Source organism: Nannobrachium achirus (assembly GCF_963921795.1).
Source record: "Nannobrachium achirus genome assembly, chromosome: 11".
Classification (NCBI taxonomy): Eukaryota; Metazoa; Chordata; class Actinopteri; order Myctophiformes; family Myctophidae; genus Nannobrachium; species Nannobrachium achirus.
Window position 1 is genome coordinate 59,573,244 of NC_137820.1, and position 24,221 is coordinate 59,597,464.

A 24,221-nucleotide genomic window follows, 5' to 3' on the forward strand; every position below is an offset into this window, starting at 1 on the left:
TTATCCTACCTGGAACATTCAGACTGAACATAATGCAGCCCACTTGCCCCGCATTTTTTTTAGTATATATATATACATATTCATATATATATATAATATGTTTTTGTAACTCAGAAATCGGGTAATCAACCTAGACATGCTACGTCAACAGTGAACATTTTGTCATTGTGTTCTGTTCCTCAACATGAATGGCCGTTTATGTTGACATGGCTATCGAACTTTATTTCAGTTTTCTCTCCACGGCGGTGGGCTGCTTGGAACTTTTTCTTTTTTCCTTTTTGGACAATGTAGGATATAAACGATTTTTTTCTTTCTATATTAAGGATTGTTTGCAGTTCTGTTTCTTGTTTGTTTTTGGTTCATGTTTGTCGTTTTCCTTCTTCCCTTTAGTGTGGGTGTGTATGTGTGGGAATGAGTGTGTGGGGCTCCTGTTACTAAGTTGTGTGTGTCTGTCTGTATGTCTGATTGAATGTATGCCTGATTAAGCGTTTCTGACTGTATGTGTGTGAGTGGGCTATAGGCTAGTCCTACCATAGATGTGTGTTTTTTGTTATTATTATTATTTCTTTATTGTTAGAGTTACGCTTACATTAAGTGATGGGTACTTGGATGCCTCCTAGCTAAATTGGATTGTTATCAAACTAAAAGCTTGCAGTCTTGTAGTTTCACATATCCTTATCACATTATTACCTCACCGTAACATTTACAACTTATGCTGGACTCAGTTTTAACTGGGGGCGTAATCAGGTGTGGAAGGATACATTATTACTCTAGGAGGTGTTAGATGTATCCAACTCTGAACACTCGCGTACCTTAATCTCGGTATTTATGGTGTTTTTGTTTATTACTTATTTGTGTGTGTGCGTGGGTGATTGGTGTGAGTAGTTTTGCCTCTAGGAGCGTATGTGTGTCGGGGTTTCTATGCACACATTTTCACGGTCTGGAATTCACTCCTCATCACTCGTAGTAGAGTGGATATCCAGCCTTTTTTAGTTGATCGGACTTTCAACACTTTGTAGTAGGGCGGATATCGCCAATTTGGGTAACATGGGGTTTTTTGTTTACTTTTACAATTTTATTTGTTCATGTATCTTATTTTTGTTTTGTATTCGATCCTTGTCCACCGGTTATCTGTGTGTGTTTGTGCGTGCTTGAGTATAGTTTTGCTTGGTGGAGTGATTGTTTGTCTGGGTTTTCCTTTTATTTATAATAGAGCGTCTGTTTTATTTTTTTTTATTTTTGTGTGTAAATCGGGGGCCTGGAGCGGGGGGGCGTGGGGGGCGTTTGCATCTTCTCGCGGGCGGCTTTTCAGTGATTGTGGTCATTTATTAGTAACAACATTAAAAAGTATATTTTGAAATTCACACATCGAAGCCTAATCCGTATTAATGTCTGGACGGAATGAACATATAGGATTGGATTGGGTGGCTGCGGTCGGTGGGGGGCGTCGGCCGGCGGGGGGGTGTGGGGTGTCGCTTGTGCCTTTTTGCTCCGGGCCCCCGAGATCATAAATCTTTCTGTAGGAGGGTGGCGTTTGCCATTTTTGTACAATGTTAGGTTGGATGGTGATTACACCTTCTAATTTGACCTTGAGTTGTTCTTTTACTTCCCTTCATTATAATTTATATGTTTTTATTTCTTTATTTTTTATTATTATTGATGCGTTTACTACTTTTGTATTATTATTTTTATCATCACTAGTATTTGTATTATTATAATCTCTTACCTCAATGTTAGCCGGGTTTCTGGCAGTTTAATTTAAAATCCTATGTTATCAGAAACTTACTGTAGGAGTCCAAAGGGTAGTAGCTAAACGGATCCAGTCGACCAATGATTATTTAGGTGGAATGTTGTACATACCGGATGTGGTCAAAATGTTAACAATTTACGGGCAATAATGGATAACTTTAAATATTCCTTTTCTTACTTATTTTATAAGGTTTGGGGGAGGGGCCATTGAGGGAATCTCACTAACGTCTAGTACGGTGTTTGGGGATTTAGAGATGGGCTTCCCGGTGGATGGTCCCTCAACTTGGGGGGGTGGGGTGTCGGGCTATGGGTTTGTGTTTTTTGTTTTATGTTTTATGTACTGTCTGGCTGGTGGTGTGCGCGTGTTCTCGGGGGGGTGTGCGGCGCTGGGGAGTGTCACACTTGCGAACGGTGTCAACGACACATAAATCTAATAGCGGGTTACCTAACGGGGCGTTAAGATTTCTTAGCTGGAACGTAAAAGGCCTGGGTAATCCTGTCAAGAGGGCGAAAGTCCTCGCCCACCTTAAGTCCCTGCAACCCGATGTTATCTTTCTACAGGAAACCCATGCAAAGCGCAATGTGCAATCAATTCTTCGGGCAAACTGGCTGGGTCAGGCCTATCATGCCAATTTTGGTGCTAAAGCTAGAGGAGTAGCTATATTGTTTCGCAAAAATGTTCCATTCATCCACTCTGCAACATTGACCGACCCTGATGGGAGATTTCTTATTCTTAGTGGTCAATTGGCTTCACAAAATGTAACACTCGTAAATATATATGGCCCCAATTTTGACTGCCCTGACTTCTTTCAAAAACTTTTTAACTCAATCCCTAACATCCATGCTACCAATGTCATTATCGCAGGAGACGCTAACTGTGTAATGGACTCTACTCTGGACAAAAGCTCCACGCTCTCATCTAACCAATCAAAGGCTGGAGGCCTATTGAACACCTTGCTTAAAAGCCTGAATATTGTTGATATTTGGAGATTGGTTAATCCTGCGGGGAGGGAATACTCATTTTACAGTCCAGTGCACAAAACTTCGAGTCGCATAGACTATTTCTTCCTAGACTCTAAACTCTTATCCGCGGTAATTGATAGCACATACCATCCGATACTTGTCTCCGATCATAGCCCAGTTACACTGGACTTACAATTTATGGATCTAGACAATAGAAGGAATAAGTCTTGGCGGTTTGATCCCCTACTTCTTAAGGACGAAGTTTTCCACAAAGAAATGGAGGGCCATATCTCCTTCTTTTTTGCCTCTAACGATAATGGAGAGGTCGATGACTCTGTCCTATGGGAATCCTTTAAAGCTGTAATGAGAGGTCACATAATTGCATTTTCGTCAGCCAAACGTAAGCTTCAAGAACAGTCTCTGAGATTAATAGAGGTTACTCTAACTCAATTGAATAAAGATTATCTAGACTCCCCCTCGTCAGAAATACTGGGCAAAATTACGAAATTGAAATACGACTACAACTCTATTCTTACTAAACGAGTTTGCTCCCAATTATTAAATTACAGACAAAAAATATTTGAATTTGGAGACAAACCACACAAACTACTGGCTAGACTGCTTCGACAATCCCAAGCCTCCCAGGCCATCCTCTCTATCAATAACAAGAACGGAAATCGAGTTACTGCCCCTAAAGAAATAAATAACTGTTTTGAAGAGTTTTACCGTGACCTGTATAGCTCCAAAAGTACCTCTAGTCAGGAGGATATCGACAATTTTTTGCAAGAATGTGATCTCCCCTCATTAAGTGAGGAAGCAGTGGCGGAGTTAGATGCAGACATTACATTAGGGGAAGTCAAGATAGCTATCCAGCAGGCTCCGAATAACAAAGCCCCTGGGCCGGACGGCTTTGGGGCGGAGTTTTATAAGGCCTACTCCAGCCTCTTAGCGCCTTTCATACTTCGTATGTTGAATAACTCTAAAGAATCAGGCTCTCTGCCGAAGGGGCTGTACCATGGTAGGATTTCCCTACTACTTAAAAAGGACAAGGACTCTTCACTAGCATCCTCATACAGACCCATTTCTCTTTTGCCAACGGAAACCAAAATACTGAGCAAAATTCTTTCTTCTAGGCTTAAAGAGCATATTTGCAATATTATTCACCCGGATCAGACTGGGTTCATGCCCTCCAGACATATACAGTATAATATGAGGAGGCTGTTTAATCTAATCTACAACCCTGCACGTAGTACGGAGGATGCGGTTGCGATCTCCCTTGACGCGCAGAAGGCCTTTGACCAAATTGAACATCCATATATGCTTTCCGTCTTGACTAAATTTGGCTTTGGGGAGTCTTTCATTAACTGGATTAAGGTCATATATCACGAACCATCGGCCTCAGTCCTCACTAATCAAAATGAATCGAAACCATTCAGGCTTTTTAGAGGCACGCGCCAGGGGGATCCGATCTCACCTTATATATTTGCGCTTGCGTTAGAACCCTTAGCTGCGAGGATACGGGCCTGCTCAGTAATCCACCCGATTGTGCAACATGGTACCTCGCACAAAATTTCGGCCTACGCTGACGATGTGGTCTTGTTTATTTCTGATCCAAGGGCTTCCATCCCCACACTGCTAAACCTCATCAATGAGTTTGGTTCTTTTTCAGGGTACAGAATAAACTGGGATAAAAGCGAACTGATGCCTTTATCAGATGTAGTGGACAAAACCTTTCTGTCATCCACCCCATTCAAAATTGTCTTGGATAAATTTACGAGTCTGGGAATTATAGTCACAAGTAAATTGAATAACTTACTGAAGGCAAACTGGGACCAAAAAATAAAACAATTGCAGAAAAACATAGAGTTCTGGAACACCTTACCCTTATCAATGGCTGGACGTATTAACGCCATCAAAATGGTGACTTTACCTAGATTTCTGTATGTCTTTCAATCAATCCCATCAAGCATTCCTCAATATTATTTTAAGAAACTAGACTCAATCATCTCCGCCTTTATATGGTTTGGCAAAACTCCCAGGATTACTCGTCTACATCTGTGCAAAAGTAGGAGCGAGGGTGGATTTGGTCTCCCTCAATTCAGACTATATTACTTGGCAGCTAACTTAAATTTTATTACTCAATGGTTTGACTGTTACCCAGGCTATAACCTTGAAAGTATGCCCTCCTGGCTAAGAATGGAACACTTGTCGTGCACAGGCACGTGCCTACCCGCACTGCTAAATAGTCCTGTTAAGTTTAAGAAGGATATCTATAGTCATAACCCTATAATTCAGCATTCTCTTAAAATCTGGTCTCAAATCTCAAAATTGATAAAAGCTCCCAAATTGTATATGTACACTCCCATTTGTGGCAATCATGCCTTTAAACCAGGCCTGACCGACCCAGTTTTTCGTCTCTGGAGGGAAAAAGGTATCGAATCCTTAAGTAACTTGTATAGGGATGACCATTTTGTTTCTTTTCAACAACTCAAGCAGTTGTGTCAACTTCCGGCATCACACTTTTTTAGATACTTACAGATTAGAAACTTTTTCAGAACTCATGTCCCACAATTTGAACAAAAGACTCGTCATCCGACACTAGAGAGCATAATGAGAGTCGATTCCTTTGGTAAAGGTGCAGTCTCGCAATACTATGCAACTTTGCAAGATTTGTCTAGTCTACCCTCTCTCCCATTCAAAGAGAACTGGCAAAGAGAGCTAGGTATTGATATCTCGGACGAAACGTGGGAGGAGTGTATTGACAATATTCATCACAGCTCTATTAATGTCAGGCATGGCCTCATCCAATTTAAGATCATTCACAGATTACACTTCTCCCCGACTAAAGTGCATAAATTATTTAAGGATTCTTCTCCCCTGTGTGGCAAATGCTTTATTGAGCAAGGTACCTTAGCACATCAATTTGTTCAATGCCATAAGTTGCAAAACTTTTGGAACCAAATTTTTGACTTTCTTGGGAAAGCTTATGAGAGGGAACTCCCTCCTGCTCCGTTAACTGCGCTCTTCGGGGTGCTGGAGCCAGGGTGGGCCCAAAACAACCGGGAGAATCAAGTTGTTAGGCTCTCTACATTGCTCGCCAGGAAATTAATCCTTCAAGCCTGGAAATCAGTTAAACCCCCATCCATTGACATGTGGATAAAGGAACTAGGCGGAGTCCTGCACCTGGAGAGAGTAAGATTTGTCCTCACAGATAGGGAGCCCCAGTTCCAAAAAATATGGTCACCTATCCTGCGCCTTTTAGAGTCCCTGAAAAGAGCAGACAGTGCTTAGTCGCCCCCTAGGGTCACCTGCTAACTTTTACTGATCAAGTACAACGTGTGATTACTCTGTCTGCTGTTCGCCTATCTCCGGGGACACGTGCCGCCATCAGCCATTTGTTTGTTTGTTTGTTTGTTTGATTGTTGTTTGTCTTGTTTATTTTTTCCTTTCTTGTTTGTTTTGTCATTATTGCTGTAGTATTATTTATGTTTTAACTGTCAATTTTGTTTTATTGTTTATATATATGTATATTCGACTTTTGTATTGGTATAAGGTTTTTTCTACTCTGTCATATGGTCCAACCTGTTTTTGTCATGATGTTTTCTCTCCATAGTTGCTATGGACGATATGTCTTTAAAAATGAAAAATACTAATAAACAGATGTAAAAAAAAAAAAAAGACTGGCTCATTAGTTACTTTGTAGATTTTGATATAATTACAAATAACTTCAACCCTATATACATTTATTTCTGCCATATATAGGTAGGCCTACATACCTGCCATTTGTTGCATTGTGAGCTTGTAGATCGGCTATTTTCAAAAGATTTTTCTACATTTTATTCATTGGAAAATCTGTGAAACAGGACATTCTGCCTACTTTCTACTATTGGTACTCTGTAGGCTACATTAATTAAATATTGAATGATACCAATACGTTTGTACTTTTACTCAAGTATATTAACATTCCAAAAACCTCTACTTGTGGCAGAGTATTTCCACATTGATTGCAGTAGGCTATTTTCCCACCACTGTTCATTAGAAAGGAACGGCTCCCTACTGCGAACCGGATCCCATCGTTCATTTCAAAGAGCCGTTCAAAATACTCGATTCGTTCGCGAACGTCCCACCTACTTGCAAGGGATGTGTGCTGGTCGCGGTCTTTCTTCTGTTTGTTTGATATGCGCTGCCGTTGAGTTTTAATTTAAATCCCAATCATTCATGATACAACCTGATGGACGGACGGACGCTATGAAAAGTGTGTCTGTGTGCGGGCGCGGGCGCGCGCGCGTGTGTGTGTGTGTGTGTGTGTGAGAGTGAGTGAGAGGCAGAGGGAGAGGTGGAGAGAAGAAAAAAGAGATGGATCTGTCACTCAGTCAGATGTATGCTCAGAGACTTGCATCTATCAGCGGCTGCTGTACCTATTTTCTCTCAGTCCCCTGCTGCCCTTCCAGTCTTCCAGACCAGTACAGATCCAGGAAAATATCAAACATGTTTGAAAAGAGTCGGGCTACCCCCGATCGTCCTCCGAGCCACTCGGCTGGGCTCCGAGTGGATCTGTGAGACCTCACGCTAGACGACGTTCATGCCGATTGTCGGGCCCGTTTCAGTCGGTGGCAGCCCGATTGTCGGGAGGGTAATTAAATAGCCCGATTATCGGCTAGTGTGCGGCCAGCTTTAGTTGTAAGTGTCTAGCTCAAGGGAGGGGCCTGGGACCGAACTGGGACCTTCCGATTCCATGACTATCTCTACCGCCTGAGCCACTTCTGCCCCCGCAATTATTTTCTTGTCTTTTTTTAAAGATTTGTTTTAGTTTATTCTGCCTTTATTGATTTTCAAGTGTAGATAGACAGGAAAGAGAGAGAGAGAGACAGGGAGAGACACACAGTAAAGGTCGTCATGTGAGCCTAGTTGCCCAGGCCGCTACGCCAGCAGACCGAGCTGCCCCGTCTCTGTGCCAGAAATATGTCAGATGTCTGTCACTTTACCTCTGTTGGGCTTCTGTCATAGGGTATTCACGAAAAAGTCGTTACACAAGTCGACTCCCACCAGAGAAAGTCGAAAGTCGAAGTTGAATTTTTTTCTATCATTATTTTTGCTCCATGTGCACGTCTGTACAGCATTCAAACAGTAGGATTGCCTATTGTCAAGGACGGAATGATCCAATATTACAGTGCAGTACAGATGCGAGGCGTTGTGAGCATGTAGAATAGATAGGCTATTTTCAAAATTTCTGCCTCTATATATTTGACAATTTGGACAATGTTTAATTTGTCATTTTAGAGGTATTAAAAAGTCCTTAAATTGGCACTTTAGAAATGTGAAGATACCCTCTATATACAATAAACTTTATGTTGGTTTGTTTACAGTTGAGTGAGAAAACAATGTTTCAGATTAAGTTAATCATCTGGGATTCAGATTCAGATTACTTACACTACCATTGTGTAATGCACATAGGAATTTGCTTTGGCATACTACATTTTTGCATTCAAATCATTTTTTCACATATAACATAAACAAAAACAAAAAACAGACAAACACCAAAACAACACCAACAGAACGCAACACGTAGTGGACCCCCCCCAAAATAATTGGGGGGTCGTGTGTGATGTGATGACGTCATCAAACAATAAAGTCGACTTCAACTCAACTTTTTACTGAGTCGAGTCGACTTGCAAAAATCATAAGTCGTTAACCCATTTAGGCCTAGAATTATTGACTGCTTTAACCAGTGAAAAATAGCAGATATACAAGCTCACAGCGCGGCGAGCTTGTAGATCTGCTATTTTTGAAAAATCTTGTTTTTTTTTTTTTGTGCATGTTTTGAATATATGTTTAAAAAGCGAACATTTGTAACTCAAATATTTGCATCTGGGGGGTCCCTGGAACAACATGTTTTGAGATGGGGGTCCGCGGCCAAATACATGTCATTTTGGGGGTCCTTGACATGAAAAAGTTTGAGAACCACTGATTTAGAGGAAGGATTTAGAAGTCGGGTCAAAGATCGGGTCAAAGATATTCAAAGACTTGCACGCATTTTCACGATTTTTCAAAAATAGCAGATCTACAGGCTCGCAGCGCGGCACTCGGTGCCGCGCTGTGAGCTTGTATATCTGCTATTTTTCAATAGTTAAAGCATAAAATAATGGTTAAAGTGGTTCAAATCTAACGCGACTCGGGCGCGTTCCAGGTATTTGAGAGTTAATGCCCTATCAATCTGTCGGTCTCTTTGCCCCGCCCTCCTCAAACCCCTCCCCATCTCCCCTCCCTCCCAGAGACCTGCAGAAGGAGGAGGATGAGGAGAGAGAGCGGCTCCTGTCAGAAAGCGCGTCCGACCCCAACGAGTTCCACCGCATGGCTCTGCTCTCCAGAAGCTTCAGGGAGCGGAGGCGGCAGGTTGCAGAGGACCGCCTGCCCCTCTCCTCTCACAGTTCCATCACTGTCGAGCCAATGGTGTGTGTGTGTGTGTGCGTGCGTGTGTGTGTGTGTGTGTGTGTGTGTGTGTGTGTGTGTGTGTGTAGGGCTGTAACAATTATTACATAATCGTCTAATCGCAACTATTTGACATAATCGTGATTGTTTTTCATAATCGTCATAATCGTTTCCATGTTGAAACATTTTCATATATATTATTTTAAGTAAAAAAAATAGTTGCGACGCGTTGTGAGCTTGTACATCTGCTATTTCCACTATCAGTGTTCTTTTTTTAAGTATAAAGTTGTCAAATATGTCAGTAATTTCTTCGTATATATAAGTTATGTGTCATATCTACCACGTGCAACTTCAAAGCCTAAAAGCCAAACATAAATGTAATTGTCAACGACAAAAACACAATTAAATCGTTAATCGCAATTATTTGAGTGACAAGTAATTGTCATGTAAAATGCCATAATCATGACAGCCCTGTGTGTGCGTGCGTGCACGTGCGACCGTGCGTGTATGTGTGTCTGTGTCCGTGTGCAGTAGCGGAGTAAGTTAAAGCCAGGTCCAGGGGCACAATCTGTGCAGTCTAAACAAAAATGGAAAGGTCAAGTCAATCACCCTGCCCCTCCCAAAGCCTGCATGTGTACGTGTGTGCTCTTGTCTGTCTCTTGCATTCTCCACCCCTCTCCATTGCTCTCGAGCATCTATCCCTTTGCTTACTCATCGTCTACCTTCACCCCCTGCATGTTTTTTTTTCTACCATCAGCGTGGTTCCTCGCCCCACTTAGCTATGACCTGCTGTGTAAATATTTTACTGCACCATTCCACAATGTCCTTCAAAAGCTTGGCTCATAAGTTATTACATAACTTTACTTTACACACTGAAATCCAGAGTGTTACTTACACTAACTCTGACCCTGTAATGGTCCATTTTCACACTCTGAGTTAAATCAACATTCCGGATTTTACTGTGTAGTTGCATCCGATCATCAGATCTTTAAACCAGATCTTTAAACCTTTGTGGGTATGGACTGTGAGTGTGATATCACCTGAGATGGGATTCGGTATGGTTTTCCTTTCCATTGTTTTGCGTTTGGCCTGCCAATGGGTAAGAAAACTCCTGCTCTCTCTAACTCTGTTGTGTCTGGTTTAGAGTTGGGACGATAAGCGATATTATCGTTTATCGTGATAAAAAACACTCACGATAATCGTATCGTGGAGATTTAAATTATCGTGATATCGTCCTCCGTCATGCCCTGGGATCAATTCACCTTTTATTTGCCAAGCTGCATATCCGGTACCACTTAAACCCTCTATAATTGGTAAAAGGTACTTATAATATACGTACTTGATAAAGTCTTATTTTTTCACTCTCTATCAAATGTCTTTGCCAAAAAAATAGCTGATCTACAAGCTCACAACGCGTTGCAACGCAACGCGTTGTGAGCTTGTATATCGTCTATTATGACATTTTCATATGGTCCCATCCCTAGTCTGGTTCCTTTAATGACAGGAGGATCACAGACAGAGGATGATGACAGGAGGCTCCTCCTCAGAGCGGCCCGACCTCCGCTGACACCCCTGTTCCTTTGTTCTGCTCCTCAGTCAGAGCTCACGCTCTGCCAGGAGGCCAGCCAGACTCCCTGGACAGCCAGAACAAAGAGTCTTTAGGCCAAACGCAAACACAAGAGCTGCTATGGACAAGTAGAGGACGGTGGAGAGACATGCACAGTCAGCGCACACGCACGCACACGCAGGTTATTTATGTTTACTTGGCAGATGTCACACGCCGATAGCCGATCTACAAGCTCACAAACGTCGCAGCACACAACGTTCTGTGGGCTTGTTACGGTCTGCCATTTTGGGGGCGTGAGCAACACGGCGAGCATGCAAGTAGCCGGGGACCCAGTCACCAAAATGGGAGAGGACCTGTGATTTTCTGCTGTAAACTGTGAAAAGTGATGAGTCATCACTTTTTTCCACTTTTCACAGTTTTGGGTGGCCGAAATTTTGCCCAAGCAATGTTTTTCATGCAAAACAAATGCTTGCAATGGATTCAGAATCACGAAGAACCCCTAGTTTGACCCCTCACATGCTACTTAAAGCAGAATTTGTTTCTTTTTAAAATATTTCTAGTGGAGTCAATGAGACAGTGAATATACAAATGGCCATAACTTCTTTTTGCAATGTTTCCGGCAGAGCAGGCCTCTCATTCTATGGACCTTAATGACCAAACTAATTGATAAAACAGAAATAAAAAGTAGGGCAGAAAATCACAGGTTCAACCCTATTCCTTGAGCTTTTGGCCTTGTGGGTCCCCGACTAAAGTATAAATTGGGCATACGGTATCCTTGGAGGCTCCAGAGCTATACTGTATAGTGTTGCTGGACTCCCCAGAGGCGGCGGTCATTTCAGAGCTGCCTCTCGTGCTAATGAATGACCCTTCTCTCCTTTCTATTTTAGGCACAATGTGAATTCATAGAGAGAGTGAGAGTGCAGGGTGCTGTTAAAAGAGAAACGGAACGTTGCAGAGCTGTGTGTTGTGCAGGGATGCAGTACAGGGTGGAAGACTAACTGAATTACACACCAACCCAAAATGATTTTTCCACATTATTATCCAGTGAGCTCTAAGACTTATTCACTTTTTCTTATTTCTTAAGTATTCCCCTGGGAATAATAAAGGTCTATCTATCTGTCTGGGACTATCCATCTGCTATTATGCAGTGGAATTTTATGAGACGTTGACCTTCTGTGATGGCCCCCCTGTGCGCATTTACGCGTGCGTGTGGTGTGTGTGCGAGCGAGCGTGTGTCTGTGTGTCTGTGTGTGAGGTAGTACAGCACATACTGGTGGGTCGTGTGTTGTGCAGACAGTCTCACTTCCTTTCTCCCTGTCTGCCATTCTGTTTGTCTGTCTGTTTTGTCTAGGAGGGTGAAATATGGCCGTCCACCACAGCAACATTCAACATCATCTTTAAGCCTCAGGAGGCCAGGCTCTACCAGCACACCTTCTACTGTGATGTCACAGGTCAGTGCCAAAGTGTAGGATACAACGTTAGTTGTGTTTTTGCATGTTATAGCAATGGTTCTCGACATTTAAATTTCAAGGTCTCCCCTTAACTCTGACAGTGTACAAATGGAACCAAATGGACCCTAACGGGTCCATTTGGTTCCATTTGTAAACTGTCAGAGTTACAGACTTGTACGGGTCAATTTAGACCTCCTAAAGCAGGGGTAGGCAACCTTAGGCACGGGTGCCAACATTGGCACAGGCACACTGGCAGAAATGGCACTGGCACACTGGCAGAAATGTCTGAGAGAAGATTTATTTTAAAATCAAATATTGAGTCACCCAATTTGCAGCAAATTACATCCTGCACACAATTCCACATTCATTAAAATTCTGAACTTTGACTAGGGAGGGAGTCAGGGAGATAGGTAGGTTATTGCTCTGAGTCTAATGATCGTTATAACAAGGTCCTGACAATCAAAATATGTATGAATTTTGATGGGGTGTCATTAAAATGAATGTTGACATGGCACACTCACTGTCTAGAAAATAAAAACATGGCACTTCATTTCAAAAAGGTTGCTGACCCCTGTCCTAAAGGAACCCAGAGGGGCCTTTTCCACCGGCAAAGAACCGGTTCTGGTTCTTTCTCCCACCTATGGGATGGTAATTTCTTGGAACCTTGGTTTGTTATTGCGAACTGGCCACGAACCAACTTTTACGGTTCGGAACCAACTCGGTTCTCGGTGCAAAAGCTCACCTCTGGTTCATCCCATAGGCGGGAGAAAGAACCCGAAACGGTTCTTTGCCGGTGGAAAAGGCCCCAGAGAGTCCTGAGAACCACTTCGTTATAGCATCGCCATGGAGAATACTCAATTCTGATTGGCCGGGTGGGTGTTGTTTTCAGATAACCACAGAATGATATCATGCCCATCACCGTCCTTATTTAAGTTAACATTAGCTGTCAGCTATTCGTAAGTTATTCAGATTTCCATATAACATTCCAAACTTTTGGGGAAAATACATTGTACAATATGTGTTTATATACATTTGTGTATAGAGGACTATTGTCTTACTGTCAGCTGACTGACTCAGTTGGTACTCGTTTCGAGGTCATTACATGGTAGGGTAATGTTTATAGAGCAGTGAAGTCATGACGTGACTCGCTCATCCCCCGGATCATGGAAGTAATTAATCTATGGAGAATAACATTAAGTAATCTTAAAATCGTCTCATATAAGCATTGTGGTCCAAAAATAAACAAACGGTCTCCGCGATATTGTCGGGGAGGTGGCTCTGTATGGTTTATGATAGTCAGTCGTATTTGATACAGTCTATTTCTAGTGTAAATGTAACTAATTCGGCGACAGTAACATTAGCGTTTTCTCACCATCAGCTGATTCTTCATCCATATGAGTCAAACCGCTGAGATAATTTGTTTATGTTTGGAACATAGTTCTTATATGACGCGATATGAAAAGTCTATGGGAATTCAGAATGGGGGAAAACAAACGTGAACCAGGTAGGATGTGTACATGGCGTCAAACTTCATTGCTCTATTGCAGGGTTGAGGAAGCCACTGGCAACACAAACAACCACATGCACCCTAGGGCGAGCATTTGGCAGAAGTATGTAGCAGATATCTATAAACAAACAACTGTGCATTTTGAGCTTGTTCTATTTTCTGCTACATTAAATATAGTAGGTGTTAAAAGGGATTTAAAATGGCATTGTGATTTTAGGATCAGGGAAATGTAACGGTATGGTGAATGCTACAAGGTCTTTATACTTAAAATGAACTTGTTCTTACCACCTTGTGTATCAAAAGGTTTTTGCTGATATATTTTGATTGCATGGCCTCAGCACTTCCTGAGAAAAACTTTCGAATAAAGAACATCAAAGAAAAGTCAGTAATTCCTGCCATTATTGTCAGTATCTGCAACGCTACGTGTTAAAAATCCTCTTGCTTGGATACTTGTACCATAATGATATTTGTATCAACTCTGTTGCTGTTGCCATAAATTTGGTAAGATGGCTGTTTTGGCCTGCATTGCATGGCACAGTACAGTGTGTTCCAGCAGTGAGGTGCATCTCTGATGAATGGCTTTGAGGAAACACGGGGTTCTACTCTAATGTATTGTGTAAGTCAGAGCTGGCAACTCCATTGATAAGTGAGAGCAATGCCCAGGGAGTGTAGCTCTCAGGGAACTAATTGAAGTAGTTCAAGACATGATGTTCTAAAGAGGTCCAGTGCCAAGAAATGGGCTTAACCCATTTAGGCCTAAAATGATTGGATGCTTTAACTATTAAAAAATAGCAGATATACAAGCTCACAGCACGGCACCGAGTGCCGCGCTGCGAGCTTGTAGATCTGCTATTTTTGAAAAAGTCGTGAAAATGTGTGCAAATCTTTGAATATATGCATTTTCAAAGCAAACATTTGTAACTCAAATGTTCCTTCTGGGTGGTCCCTGGAACTAAATATTTTGAGATGGGGGTCCGTGGCCAAATAAATATCAGTTTGGGGGTCCTTCACATGAAAAGGTTTGAGAACCACTGACATAGTAGCCTCTCAAGAACAGACTAACTGAGCTCCAGTTAAGTGAAAAGGACCTTTTCTTTGACGATGGCTGGCCAGATTGCTGACCTATAGAAACATAGGTTTTTCAAAAAAACCTTAGAAGGATTCAAAAGACACTTATAAAATCGGGTCAAAATTCTAATTAAAAAAAATAGCAGATCTACAAGCTCGCAGCACGGCACTCGGTGCCGCGCTGTGAGCTTGTATATCTGCTATTTTTCAATAGTTAAAGCATAAAATAATGATACACAATATAGTGTACCCGTTCTGAATGGGTTAATGTTGATGACATCAGGGATCTTGGCCATATATGGAGCGTGACATGAGGCGTGACGGACGGACATGATCTGCATGTTTTCATACTAAATGCGACCTCCGGTCGCAATGAAGGCTTCTGTTGGATTCTGAGTATTGCGCTTGGATATTAGGTGGCATTGAAACAGAGGAATTCTGCTATCTATTGAGTAGCCAGATGCTCAGGCACTGAAATGATCACTTTGTTTGTTCTACTTGTTTCAATCTTAGTTATAAGGAGATCACACTTTCTGCAGAAGTATATTATTCCGACTTCTTTAATAAAAGTCATTGCTATCCTTTCTCTCGTTCAATCTCGCTTTTGTGTGAATAGCGGTGAGTCAAACGGGGGGTTATTATTAGAGGAGAATACCTTTTCTCAATTCACTCTCTGAAGTCATTTCAGATCACTTTACTCAGTGTATAATATATGCCTTTTTGGTAGATGCTTTTATGCAAAGTGCCTTGGGGTAATGAAAGCACATAGAGTAGGGAAGGAATCCCTACCTCTGGTTATCGCTAATCCTGTGCTCCGACCATGGAGCTACACATGGCATCTTCCTCGCCTGATCTCATTTTCATAATAAAGACAAAGCACAGGGCAACAGCAACAACTCCCTGCCATCCACGTTGCTTAAAGAGAGCAGTTTGTAGTTTTGCATGTGGTGTCCGTGTGTGTCTCCTGAGCCGGAGGCCAGATTTACATTCATTTCCATGTTTTCTGAGGCTACTGGTGTCCTGAACTAGGGCGTGTGCTACTGTATGGCTTGCACAGACAAAATATAAAGTTTTGACCAGAAGATTTCACTGTATTCAAAACATAATTAGGACCACTTTTGTGAACCCAAATGCCCATATAGCTACATTATCATACAAAATAGGACAGTATATGCGATGGAAATTTCTTAAGCTTTCTTAAGCTGTCATTTCTGGGATCCATTTGAGGGAGACGCCCTTCAATATATTCTGGAAGACAAAGGAAATATTATCTATTTATTTTTCATAAGGAAGTTTTGCTTTATTTTGATAGAGACAGGAGAGAGTAGGAGGGAAGACATGCAGTAAATCAGGGATTCCCAAACTTTTTTGGCTCAGGGCATCCCTTCAAATACTTTTTTTCATCCGAGGCACACTTATCTTAATGAATGTAGGGTTGCCTTTTCACTCCTGGCACCTTATATTTATGGCAAAGTTTAGTGAGGAAAACATTGAGATAATGGCTATTTTGGTTAGAACTGACTGAAAATTTTAAATTCCAGTTTAAAATGATCCTAAATAGTTGTTTTTAATTGTGCAAATAAATTCCAAATATTATCAAATTATCTTGCGGCACTGCCGTCACGGCACCCCAGGGTGCCCCGTCACCCAGTTTGAAAACCCCTGCAGTGACCCCAGGCAAGCTTTGGAAGGACTTTAGCTTTGTTTATGTGGTACAGTATGCACTCTTACCATGCGAGCCACTTGGGAATCCAGACAAACATTTTACATTAACGTTTTACATGAATTCCTCTTTGAACTTACTCGAGAGTTCCTTGCCGTACCATTTTGTTCAATTATGCTTTTAATGTTACAATCCTAAATGTCTCCATGTCTTGTTTCTCCTTCTGTTTTGTTTTGTTTGTTACCCTGGCTTTGTTTGTTCGTGTCTGTGTGTGCAGGCCGTGAATGCTGTTTGCCTCTGATAGTCACGGGGGACGGCGTAGGACCCAAACTGCAGTTCAGCTATAACCTAATGGACATGCAAAATGTTTTCATTGGGGCCAAGAACTGTTATGAGGTAGGGGGTGTGAAATGCTTTCTCGTTTTTTATTTTATTTCATTTTATTTTATTGATTTGACATGAATATACATTTCATGGTTACTGGGCATACACTGCAACGAATACATATTCCTTGAAAATGTTTAGACTAACACAATGAACATAAAATACTTTTTTCCTTGTGAATCACTTCAGCTGAAAGTCTTTGCACAAAGGTGGCATCAATTAAAGATAAATACAATCAGAGATTGTGACAAAAGCAATGCTAATCCCTGAGTTGACCTAAATCAACTGAAAGGTCAAACCAAAGCCCTCTCATATGTGTATTATTAAATAATAGATGTATTTATTCCAAAAATAAGTTTTGTATAATAATAAGTAATATTGAAATCATCTCACATCCACAGATATGATGTGACTGTAACAAAAATATATTTAAAATAAGGAAATGAATCCAGAAGAAGCAAACTGATACAAAGAGGATTGTCATACACAGCTGAATAACTGTTTTAATTTGTCTTTTTATGAAAACATTTATAAAATAAGTAACAATAAGTATGTCACCTGACTCACCTGTTTATGCCCATATATTATATGGAGATCCCTGCTCTGAGTATCTGACATCACTATGATGTCACCTGTGATGTCACAGTGATGTGTCAGGGGAACCACAGTGTCAGGTCTTATGCGTCCAGACGGACGGACGGATATGGTCAAGCTGTGACGGTTCTGATAGTAAACTGCAACCTACGTCGCAAATAATTATGAAAAAAGTAATAAAAAATAAATAAAAAAACAGTCCCTCACGTATGAGTCACCAGAACCAAGAACGAGTGTTTTTGATGAATCTATCATGGTTAAAATGGAGTTTAAAGTTACGGTGGATTTGTATAGGAAGGGAAGGGAGCGTGTCTGATAAAATTAATATAAATATCTATACTGTATATTGAATCAAGCAACTTAAAAACTGTCTCGGGTGTTCACAAAAACAAGAGTAGACAGAGTAGACGATGAAATGACCCAGACATTTTTTGAAAGTGATATATCCGTTTAACTGCCAGGTGCTGGTGTCCAACAGAGGTCTGATTGATGCTCCCTTCAAGATGTCCTGCCCCAACACCACCTTTGGCCGCTGTTTCTCCTTCAGCCCTGAGGAGGGCGTGGTTCCCCCAGGGGCCTGCCAAGCTCTGGAGGTTGTCTTCTCCAGCAGCAGCCTGGGAACCTTCTCTGAGGAGCTGCTGCTCACCGTCACAGGACGGCCACAGCCACACACCTTGACGTTCAGGTGAACTTAGTTATTCACAGGGGCGTCACAAGGGGGGGAGGAAGTGGGACTGAGTTACTAGGGCCCAAGGTGGAGGGGCCTTAACCCATTTAGGCCTGAACACATTATGACGCAATATTTTATGCTTTAACTATTGAAAAATAGCAGATATACATGCAAGCTTGTAGATCTGCTATTTTTGAAAAATCGTGAACATTTAAATTTTGACCCGATTCTATAAGTGTCTTTTGAATCCTTCTAAGATCTTTTGAAAAACCTACGTTTCTATGTCAGCAATCTGGCCAGCCATCGTCAAAGAAAAGGTCCTTTTCACTTAACTGGAGCTCAGTTAATCTGTTCTTGAGAGACTCTATGTCAGTGGTTCTCAAACCTTTTCATGTGAAGGACCCCCAAAATGATATGTATTTGGCCACGGACCCCCATCTCAAAATATTTAGTTCCAGGGACCACCCAGAAGCAAAATTTTACTTACAAACGTTCGCTTAAAAAATACATTATATTCAAAGATTTGCACACATTTTCACAACTTTTTCAAAAATAGCAGATCACAAGCTCGCACCGAGTGCCGCGCTGCGAGCTTGTATATCTGCTATTTTTCACTGGTTAAAGCAGTCAATAATTTTAGGCCTGAATTATTTTAGCTATTGAAAATTGCAGATATACAAGCTCACAGCGCATCACCGAGTGTCTTGTAGATCTGCTATTTTTTGAAAAGTCATTAAAGTCATATATACTGTATGGATTATTGTCGATCATGTTTTTGTGTTCATTTTCAGAGGCAGAGTCATTGGCCCCACATTCAACTTCAACGTTTCAGAGCTCAACTTTGGAGATGTTGCCTTTGGTGAGTAACTGTAGAAGTTGTCATGGGTAATATTCAATTATGTTGTAGATTTTCTTTTATACTGCATGCAATATTTGTCAATTCTATATTATTCATATTTTGTTGTTTATAAATCATGTTCTATGAATCTTGTTATACATAGGTAGAGGCCCTGTATAAACTTTTGACATTTTGCTTCCTCCTGTCACTTTTCTTTTGTATTTTGTGTACTTTTTTTCTTTCTTTTTTCCCTTTTTTTCATTGTTTTGTGCTAAATAAATCAAATCAAATCCAAATCAAAGGTTTAAGACAATCAAAAATGTATATACAGTAAAAGACGTCATAGATTATGCGGTACTAATCTCATGGACTGGATGGAATGTACTGGATGTAGATTAAGTAACTATTATGTCAGTGTGACACATTGTGTGCTTCATAATGATTGTAAAACCTGATATGATTCATTCAAAAGATGATTCGGAAAAACCTGCTGAGAAAAGCGTTTAAAGTACAAACGATTTTCTGATTGTGTTGTAGAGGCAATTCAGCAGAACCAAGACCAAAAAGACAAAACTCCTGACTTATCTCATAGAATGAATGCTAAATGGCAGACCAGTTAAAGGCTTTCACATGGGAGATTCTGGTATCTGTGGTGAAAAGTATCTTTTTGAGCGGTGGTAAACCGCTCCTAAGAGTGGCTGTGCGTGTGTCTGTAGCCACTTTTCCTCAGCGTTTTGCCATAGCAATGTGTTTTCCTCAGCGTTTTTCCATAGCAATATGTGTGTGTGTAGCCATATTACATCACATTACAGCACCAGTTACATCCTAGACCTATCTGTAGCCACTTTTCCTCAGCGTTTTGCCATAGCAATGTGTTTTCCTCAGCGTTTTGCCATAGCAATATGTGTGTGTGTGTGTAGCCATATTACATCACCAATGACATCCTAGACCTATATCCTAGTCTTTTTCCTCAGCGTTTTGCCATAGCAATGTGTGTGTGTGTAGCCTGTATTACATCACCAATTACCAATTGAAGACGTTATGCAAGCACGACCACCGCTCACTTCACATTGGGTGTGATTTTATTTTAATACATACTGTAGGCTACTGCTGTACTGTTAGCTCCAGGTTATTTGAACTCCAGTCTTTCAGCTTCAGAATGTGTACCTTTGTTCCCCAAAGGAAAAGAAAGAAAAAACACTCAAAGTACTAATAATAATAGTGGACACTTGGACAGTGAAACCTTGGTTTGGCTGTTTGATTACATACTGTACGTACAGCATTACTGTGACTGGGAAATTGAGATTTAAGGGAGGGACACTGCAGTGCAGACTACAAAGCAAAGTCCTCAGTGTTCTTTTATAATAGAATCTCATTCTATTCCAGGGGTTTTCAAAGTGGGTGACGGGGCACCCATGGGGTGCCGTGATGGCAGTCCAGGGGTGCCTCAAAATAATTTGATGATATTTGGAATCCATCGATATCACTACATCAATATCACTTCACTATGTGAAGACCTGATTTGCACTGTACTTGAGGAGTTATTTTTCCATCTACGGCCAACTCTCTTCACCAAAAATCGCAGATCTACAAGCTCACAACGCGCCACGTTGTGACGCGTTGTGAGCTTGTAGATCGGCTATTTTTGGTGAACCTTCCCACCAGAATAAGGATGCTGGGGTTCAAGTGGTTAAACATCAAGTATATATTCAGTCAGTTCTGATGGAAATGGATATTCTCTGTGACATAGCCTATGTGTAAGATTCCCAAAATGAACAGTGTAATTCAGGGGTGCCGTGGATGAAAAAGTTATTTACAGGGGGTGCCCTGAGTCAAAACAGTTTGAAAAACCCCTGTTCTATTCTATAGCTAAGAACTCTGTTTTTCACTCCCTCTGCTTCTATGACTCCTCTCTCTCTCTCTGGCTCCCAGGCTTCCCCCACACTTTGACCTGCACCCTTTTCAACACCTCCCTGGTGCCCATGGCGTTTGTCTTGCGGGTCTTAGGAGACGGTCGGGGGCCCGTCAGCGTGTCCAGCGCTGTGCAGGTGTCTGAGCTGTCCAGAAACCAGTGGCACGGCGGCGCTGCTCTAGACGCACACGCCCGGCCCTCAGAGTTCACCCTCAGGCCAGCCTCGGGCACCGTGCGGGCCATGTCAGATATCACTGTTGAGGTAAAGCCCTGACACAGGGGTCTTCAACGTTTTCAGGCCAAGGACCCCTTAGTTGAGAGAGATGAAGCAGGGTTTCATTGTTTGACAGCATGATCATCATTGTATTTTGGATTCATGTTAATGTGTGTTTTCAGATATTTAACCACTTGAACGGTCAATACTTAATAAACTTGACCTTTCACTGTACTAGTAGTGTGCTCTCTTCCCCCCTCCAAAGCTCTTTGCCGAAAATAGACGATCTACAAGCTCACTTGTGAGCTTGTAGATCTGCTGTTTTTGGCTAAAGTTCTCAGAATATGGACGCTAGGGTGGTTAATATAAGAAAGGGGGAAAAAAACAAGTTCCTATGACACAAAGATTTGGAGGACCCCCTGTAGTAACTCTGAGGACCCCCTAGGGGTCCCGGACCCCCTGTTGAAGACCCCTGCCCTAACAGCAAGCAGGTGGCCATTAACGGACTGAACATCTGAGCCTTACCACACATCGCCTGAAAGATATTGTTTTATTTTTACTTAACAGTCAGAATTTATCTGCTGTAATTATCATCCGTGATTGAGAGGGGTCATCGCCATGCTGGCTTGTGGTGGACATTTTTTTTCCCTAAATCCCTAAATGACCATTACAGTTCTGTAACTCTGACAGTGTACACATGGAACCAAATGCATCCCAACGGGTCCATTTAGTTCCATTTTCGCAGTTATGGCGTCCTTGAAAATAAAACGTTTGTGAACCATATTGTCCTAGTGGACTAATGTGCCATACATGGTGTCATAGTAAATCAGTGTCATACCAGACATACAGTATACTGAAGAAAACCTGGGGACTGACGTTTAGTAATTGGGTCTTATGATCAAAATAAAAACATTAATGGTGTGTAAAAGCAAAGTCTAGAATTCTTGCAAGTCTTGACACGGACACATTTGTCCTACATATTGATGAGCCCTGGTGATTGAACACCCATCCAAAATGGAATAGGGAATAACATGGAAAAGCTTTCCTTGACTCTCCAACTGAAGCACTCTGCCAGTTCCTGAGATAATTGCCTCACTGGGATCAATAAAGTCGTTTTTTTGTTCGCCCGGTGGCTCCCAGCCTGAGCTTTGGCACCACAACCCCCGGGGGCCTAGAGTTTTTCAGTGCAACATGAAACCTCAAGAGATTTCCATGATAAAACAAATGGTCAGTAGTTTCATTAACCCATTTAGGCCTGAACACATTATGACGCAATATTTTATGCTTTAACTATTGAAAAATAGCAGATATACAAGCTCACAGCGCGGCACCGAGTGCCGCGCTGCGAGCTTGTAGATCTGCTATTTTTGAAAAATCGTGAAAATTAGATTTTTGACCCGATTACATAAGTGTCTTTTGAATCCTTCTAAGATTTTTTTAAAAACCGATGTTTGTATGTCAACAATCTGGCCAGCCATCGTCAAAGAAAAGGTCATTTTCACTTAACTGGAGCTCAGTTAGTCTGTTCTTGAGAGACTACTATGTCAGTGGTTCTCAAACCTTTTCATGTGAAGGACCCCCAAACTGATATTTATTTGACCACGGACCCCCATCTCAAAATATCTAGTTCCAGGGACCACCCAGAAGCAAAATTTGAGTTACAACCGTTCGCTTTGAAAATACATATATTCAAAGATTTGCACGACTTTTTCAAAAATAGCAGATCTACAAGCTCGCAGCGCGGCACTCGGTGCCGCGCTGTGAGCTTGTATATCTGCTATTTTTCACTGGTTAAAGCATTCAATGATTTTATGCCTAAATGGGTTAAACAGTTTATGTCAGCCATCTTAAAATGCCCTAGACAAATAACTGGTAAAGAATGTGGATCAGGACGCTTGGTTGACACAATGGTACCTGCTTACTTTGCTTACCCTGATCTCTCACTTGTAAGTTGCTCTTGATAAGATTGTCTGCTAAATGCCTAAATTGTAAGTATTGATTTAAATGGTGCCCTGTGTGTGTGTGTGTGTGTGTGTGTGTGTGTGTGTGTGTGTGTGTGTGTGTGTGTGTGTGTGTGTGTGTGTGTGTGTGTGTGTGTGTGTGTGTGTGTGTGTGTGTGTGTGTGTGTGTGTGTGTGTGTGCGTGCTTGCGTGCGTGCATGCATGTGTGGTACAATATCTCTAGGTGACGTTGTGCTCCAACACAGTGCAGAGATACAGGCTTGCACTGGTGGTGGATGTGGAAGGTGTTGGAGAAGAAGTCCTGACTCTGCCAATAAACGCCAGGTCAGATTAACACATGAGTATCAAGCTGCTATTTGAGAAACTGAGTGTGTGTGTGTGTGTGTGTGTGTGTGTGTGTGTGTGTGTGTGTGTGTGTGTGTGCGTGTGCGTGTGCGTGTGCGTGTGCATGCGCGTGCGCGTGCGCGTGTGTGTGTGTGTGTGACCGTGCGTGCGTGCGTTTGTGTGTGACCGTGCGTGCGTTTGTGCCTGTGCCTGTGCGTCTTCATAATGCACTGATATATAGTAGATACTAGTCATTTCTGTCTCTCCATTATTAGCTAGTAACCCCTACAATGTACACAAACAACTTGTATGCTAAGGTTTTAATTTGGTTTATTATGAGAAATAATGTAAGTATTATATGGTCGTTGTCGGGTGGAAACCTTGTATGTCCAAAACAGTTTGTTTTGTATTTATCATTTAAAGAATTAACTAAACTACGCGGTGCGAGGCGTTGTGTGCTTGTAGATCGGCTGTTTTCACTATACTTTTGTGCGACGGCCTTGTATGAAGCAGGGCTTTACTTTGCGAAAAAAAATATACAAATTTGAAACTTGGGAGATATGAGGTTTCTTGCCCGACAGTGACGATATACGGTATATATCTTTTCTGTTTTCCTCACTCACTCTGGCTCTTTTGCACTATAGGTGTGTGGTACCTGAGGTGGTGGTAGAGACTCCAGTGTTGGAGTTCCACAGATGTTTTCTGGGTCATCCATATCAACAGCTAGTGAGGCTGACCAACACCAGCTCCCTGCCTGCCTGCTATGGCCTGCTTGACCAGGTTAACATCATTTAGGCCTAGGATTATTGACTGCTTTAACTATTGAAAAATAGCAGATATACAAGCTCACAGCGTGGCACCGAGTGCCGCGCTGCGAGCTTGTAGATCTGCTATTTTTGAAAAATCAATATACATTTTTCAAAGCAT

The 24,221-nt window shown here is 41.7% G+C and overlaps 1 protein-coding gene across 1 annotated transcript in view; it reads left to right on the top strand.

Moving 5' to 3' along the window:
* Window positions 1–24,221, top strand: part of hydin (HYDIN axonemal central pair apparatus protein) — a gene marked incomplete at both ends in the record, with an annotated part of 211,630 nt that overhangs the window by 36,782 nt on the left and 150,627 nt on the right. Inside the window, 9 exons of the mRNA XM_080737231.1 lie at window positions 5,696–5,756; window positions 8,985–9,162; window positions 12,060–12,159; window positions 16,675–16,793; window positions 17,837–18,060; window positions 18,837–18,904; window positions 20,816–21,057; window positions 23,194–23,294; window positions 23,939–24,074. Coding sequence (XP_080593357.1) covers window positions 5,696–5,756; window positions 8,985–9,162; window positions 12,060–12,159; window positions 16,675–16,793; window positions 17,837–18,060; window positions 18,837–18,904; window positions 20,816–21,057; window positions 23,194–23,294; window positions 23,939–24,074 — 1,229 coding nt within the window. The remainder of the gene's footprint in view (window positions 1–5,695; window positions 5,757–8,984; window positions 9,163–12,059; window positions 12,160–16,674; window positions 16,794–17,836; window positions 18,061–18,836; window positions 18,905–20,815; window positions 21,058–23,193; window positions 23,295–23,938; window positions 24,075–24,221) is intronic.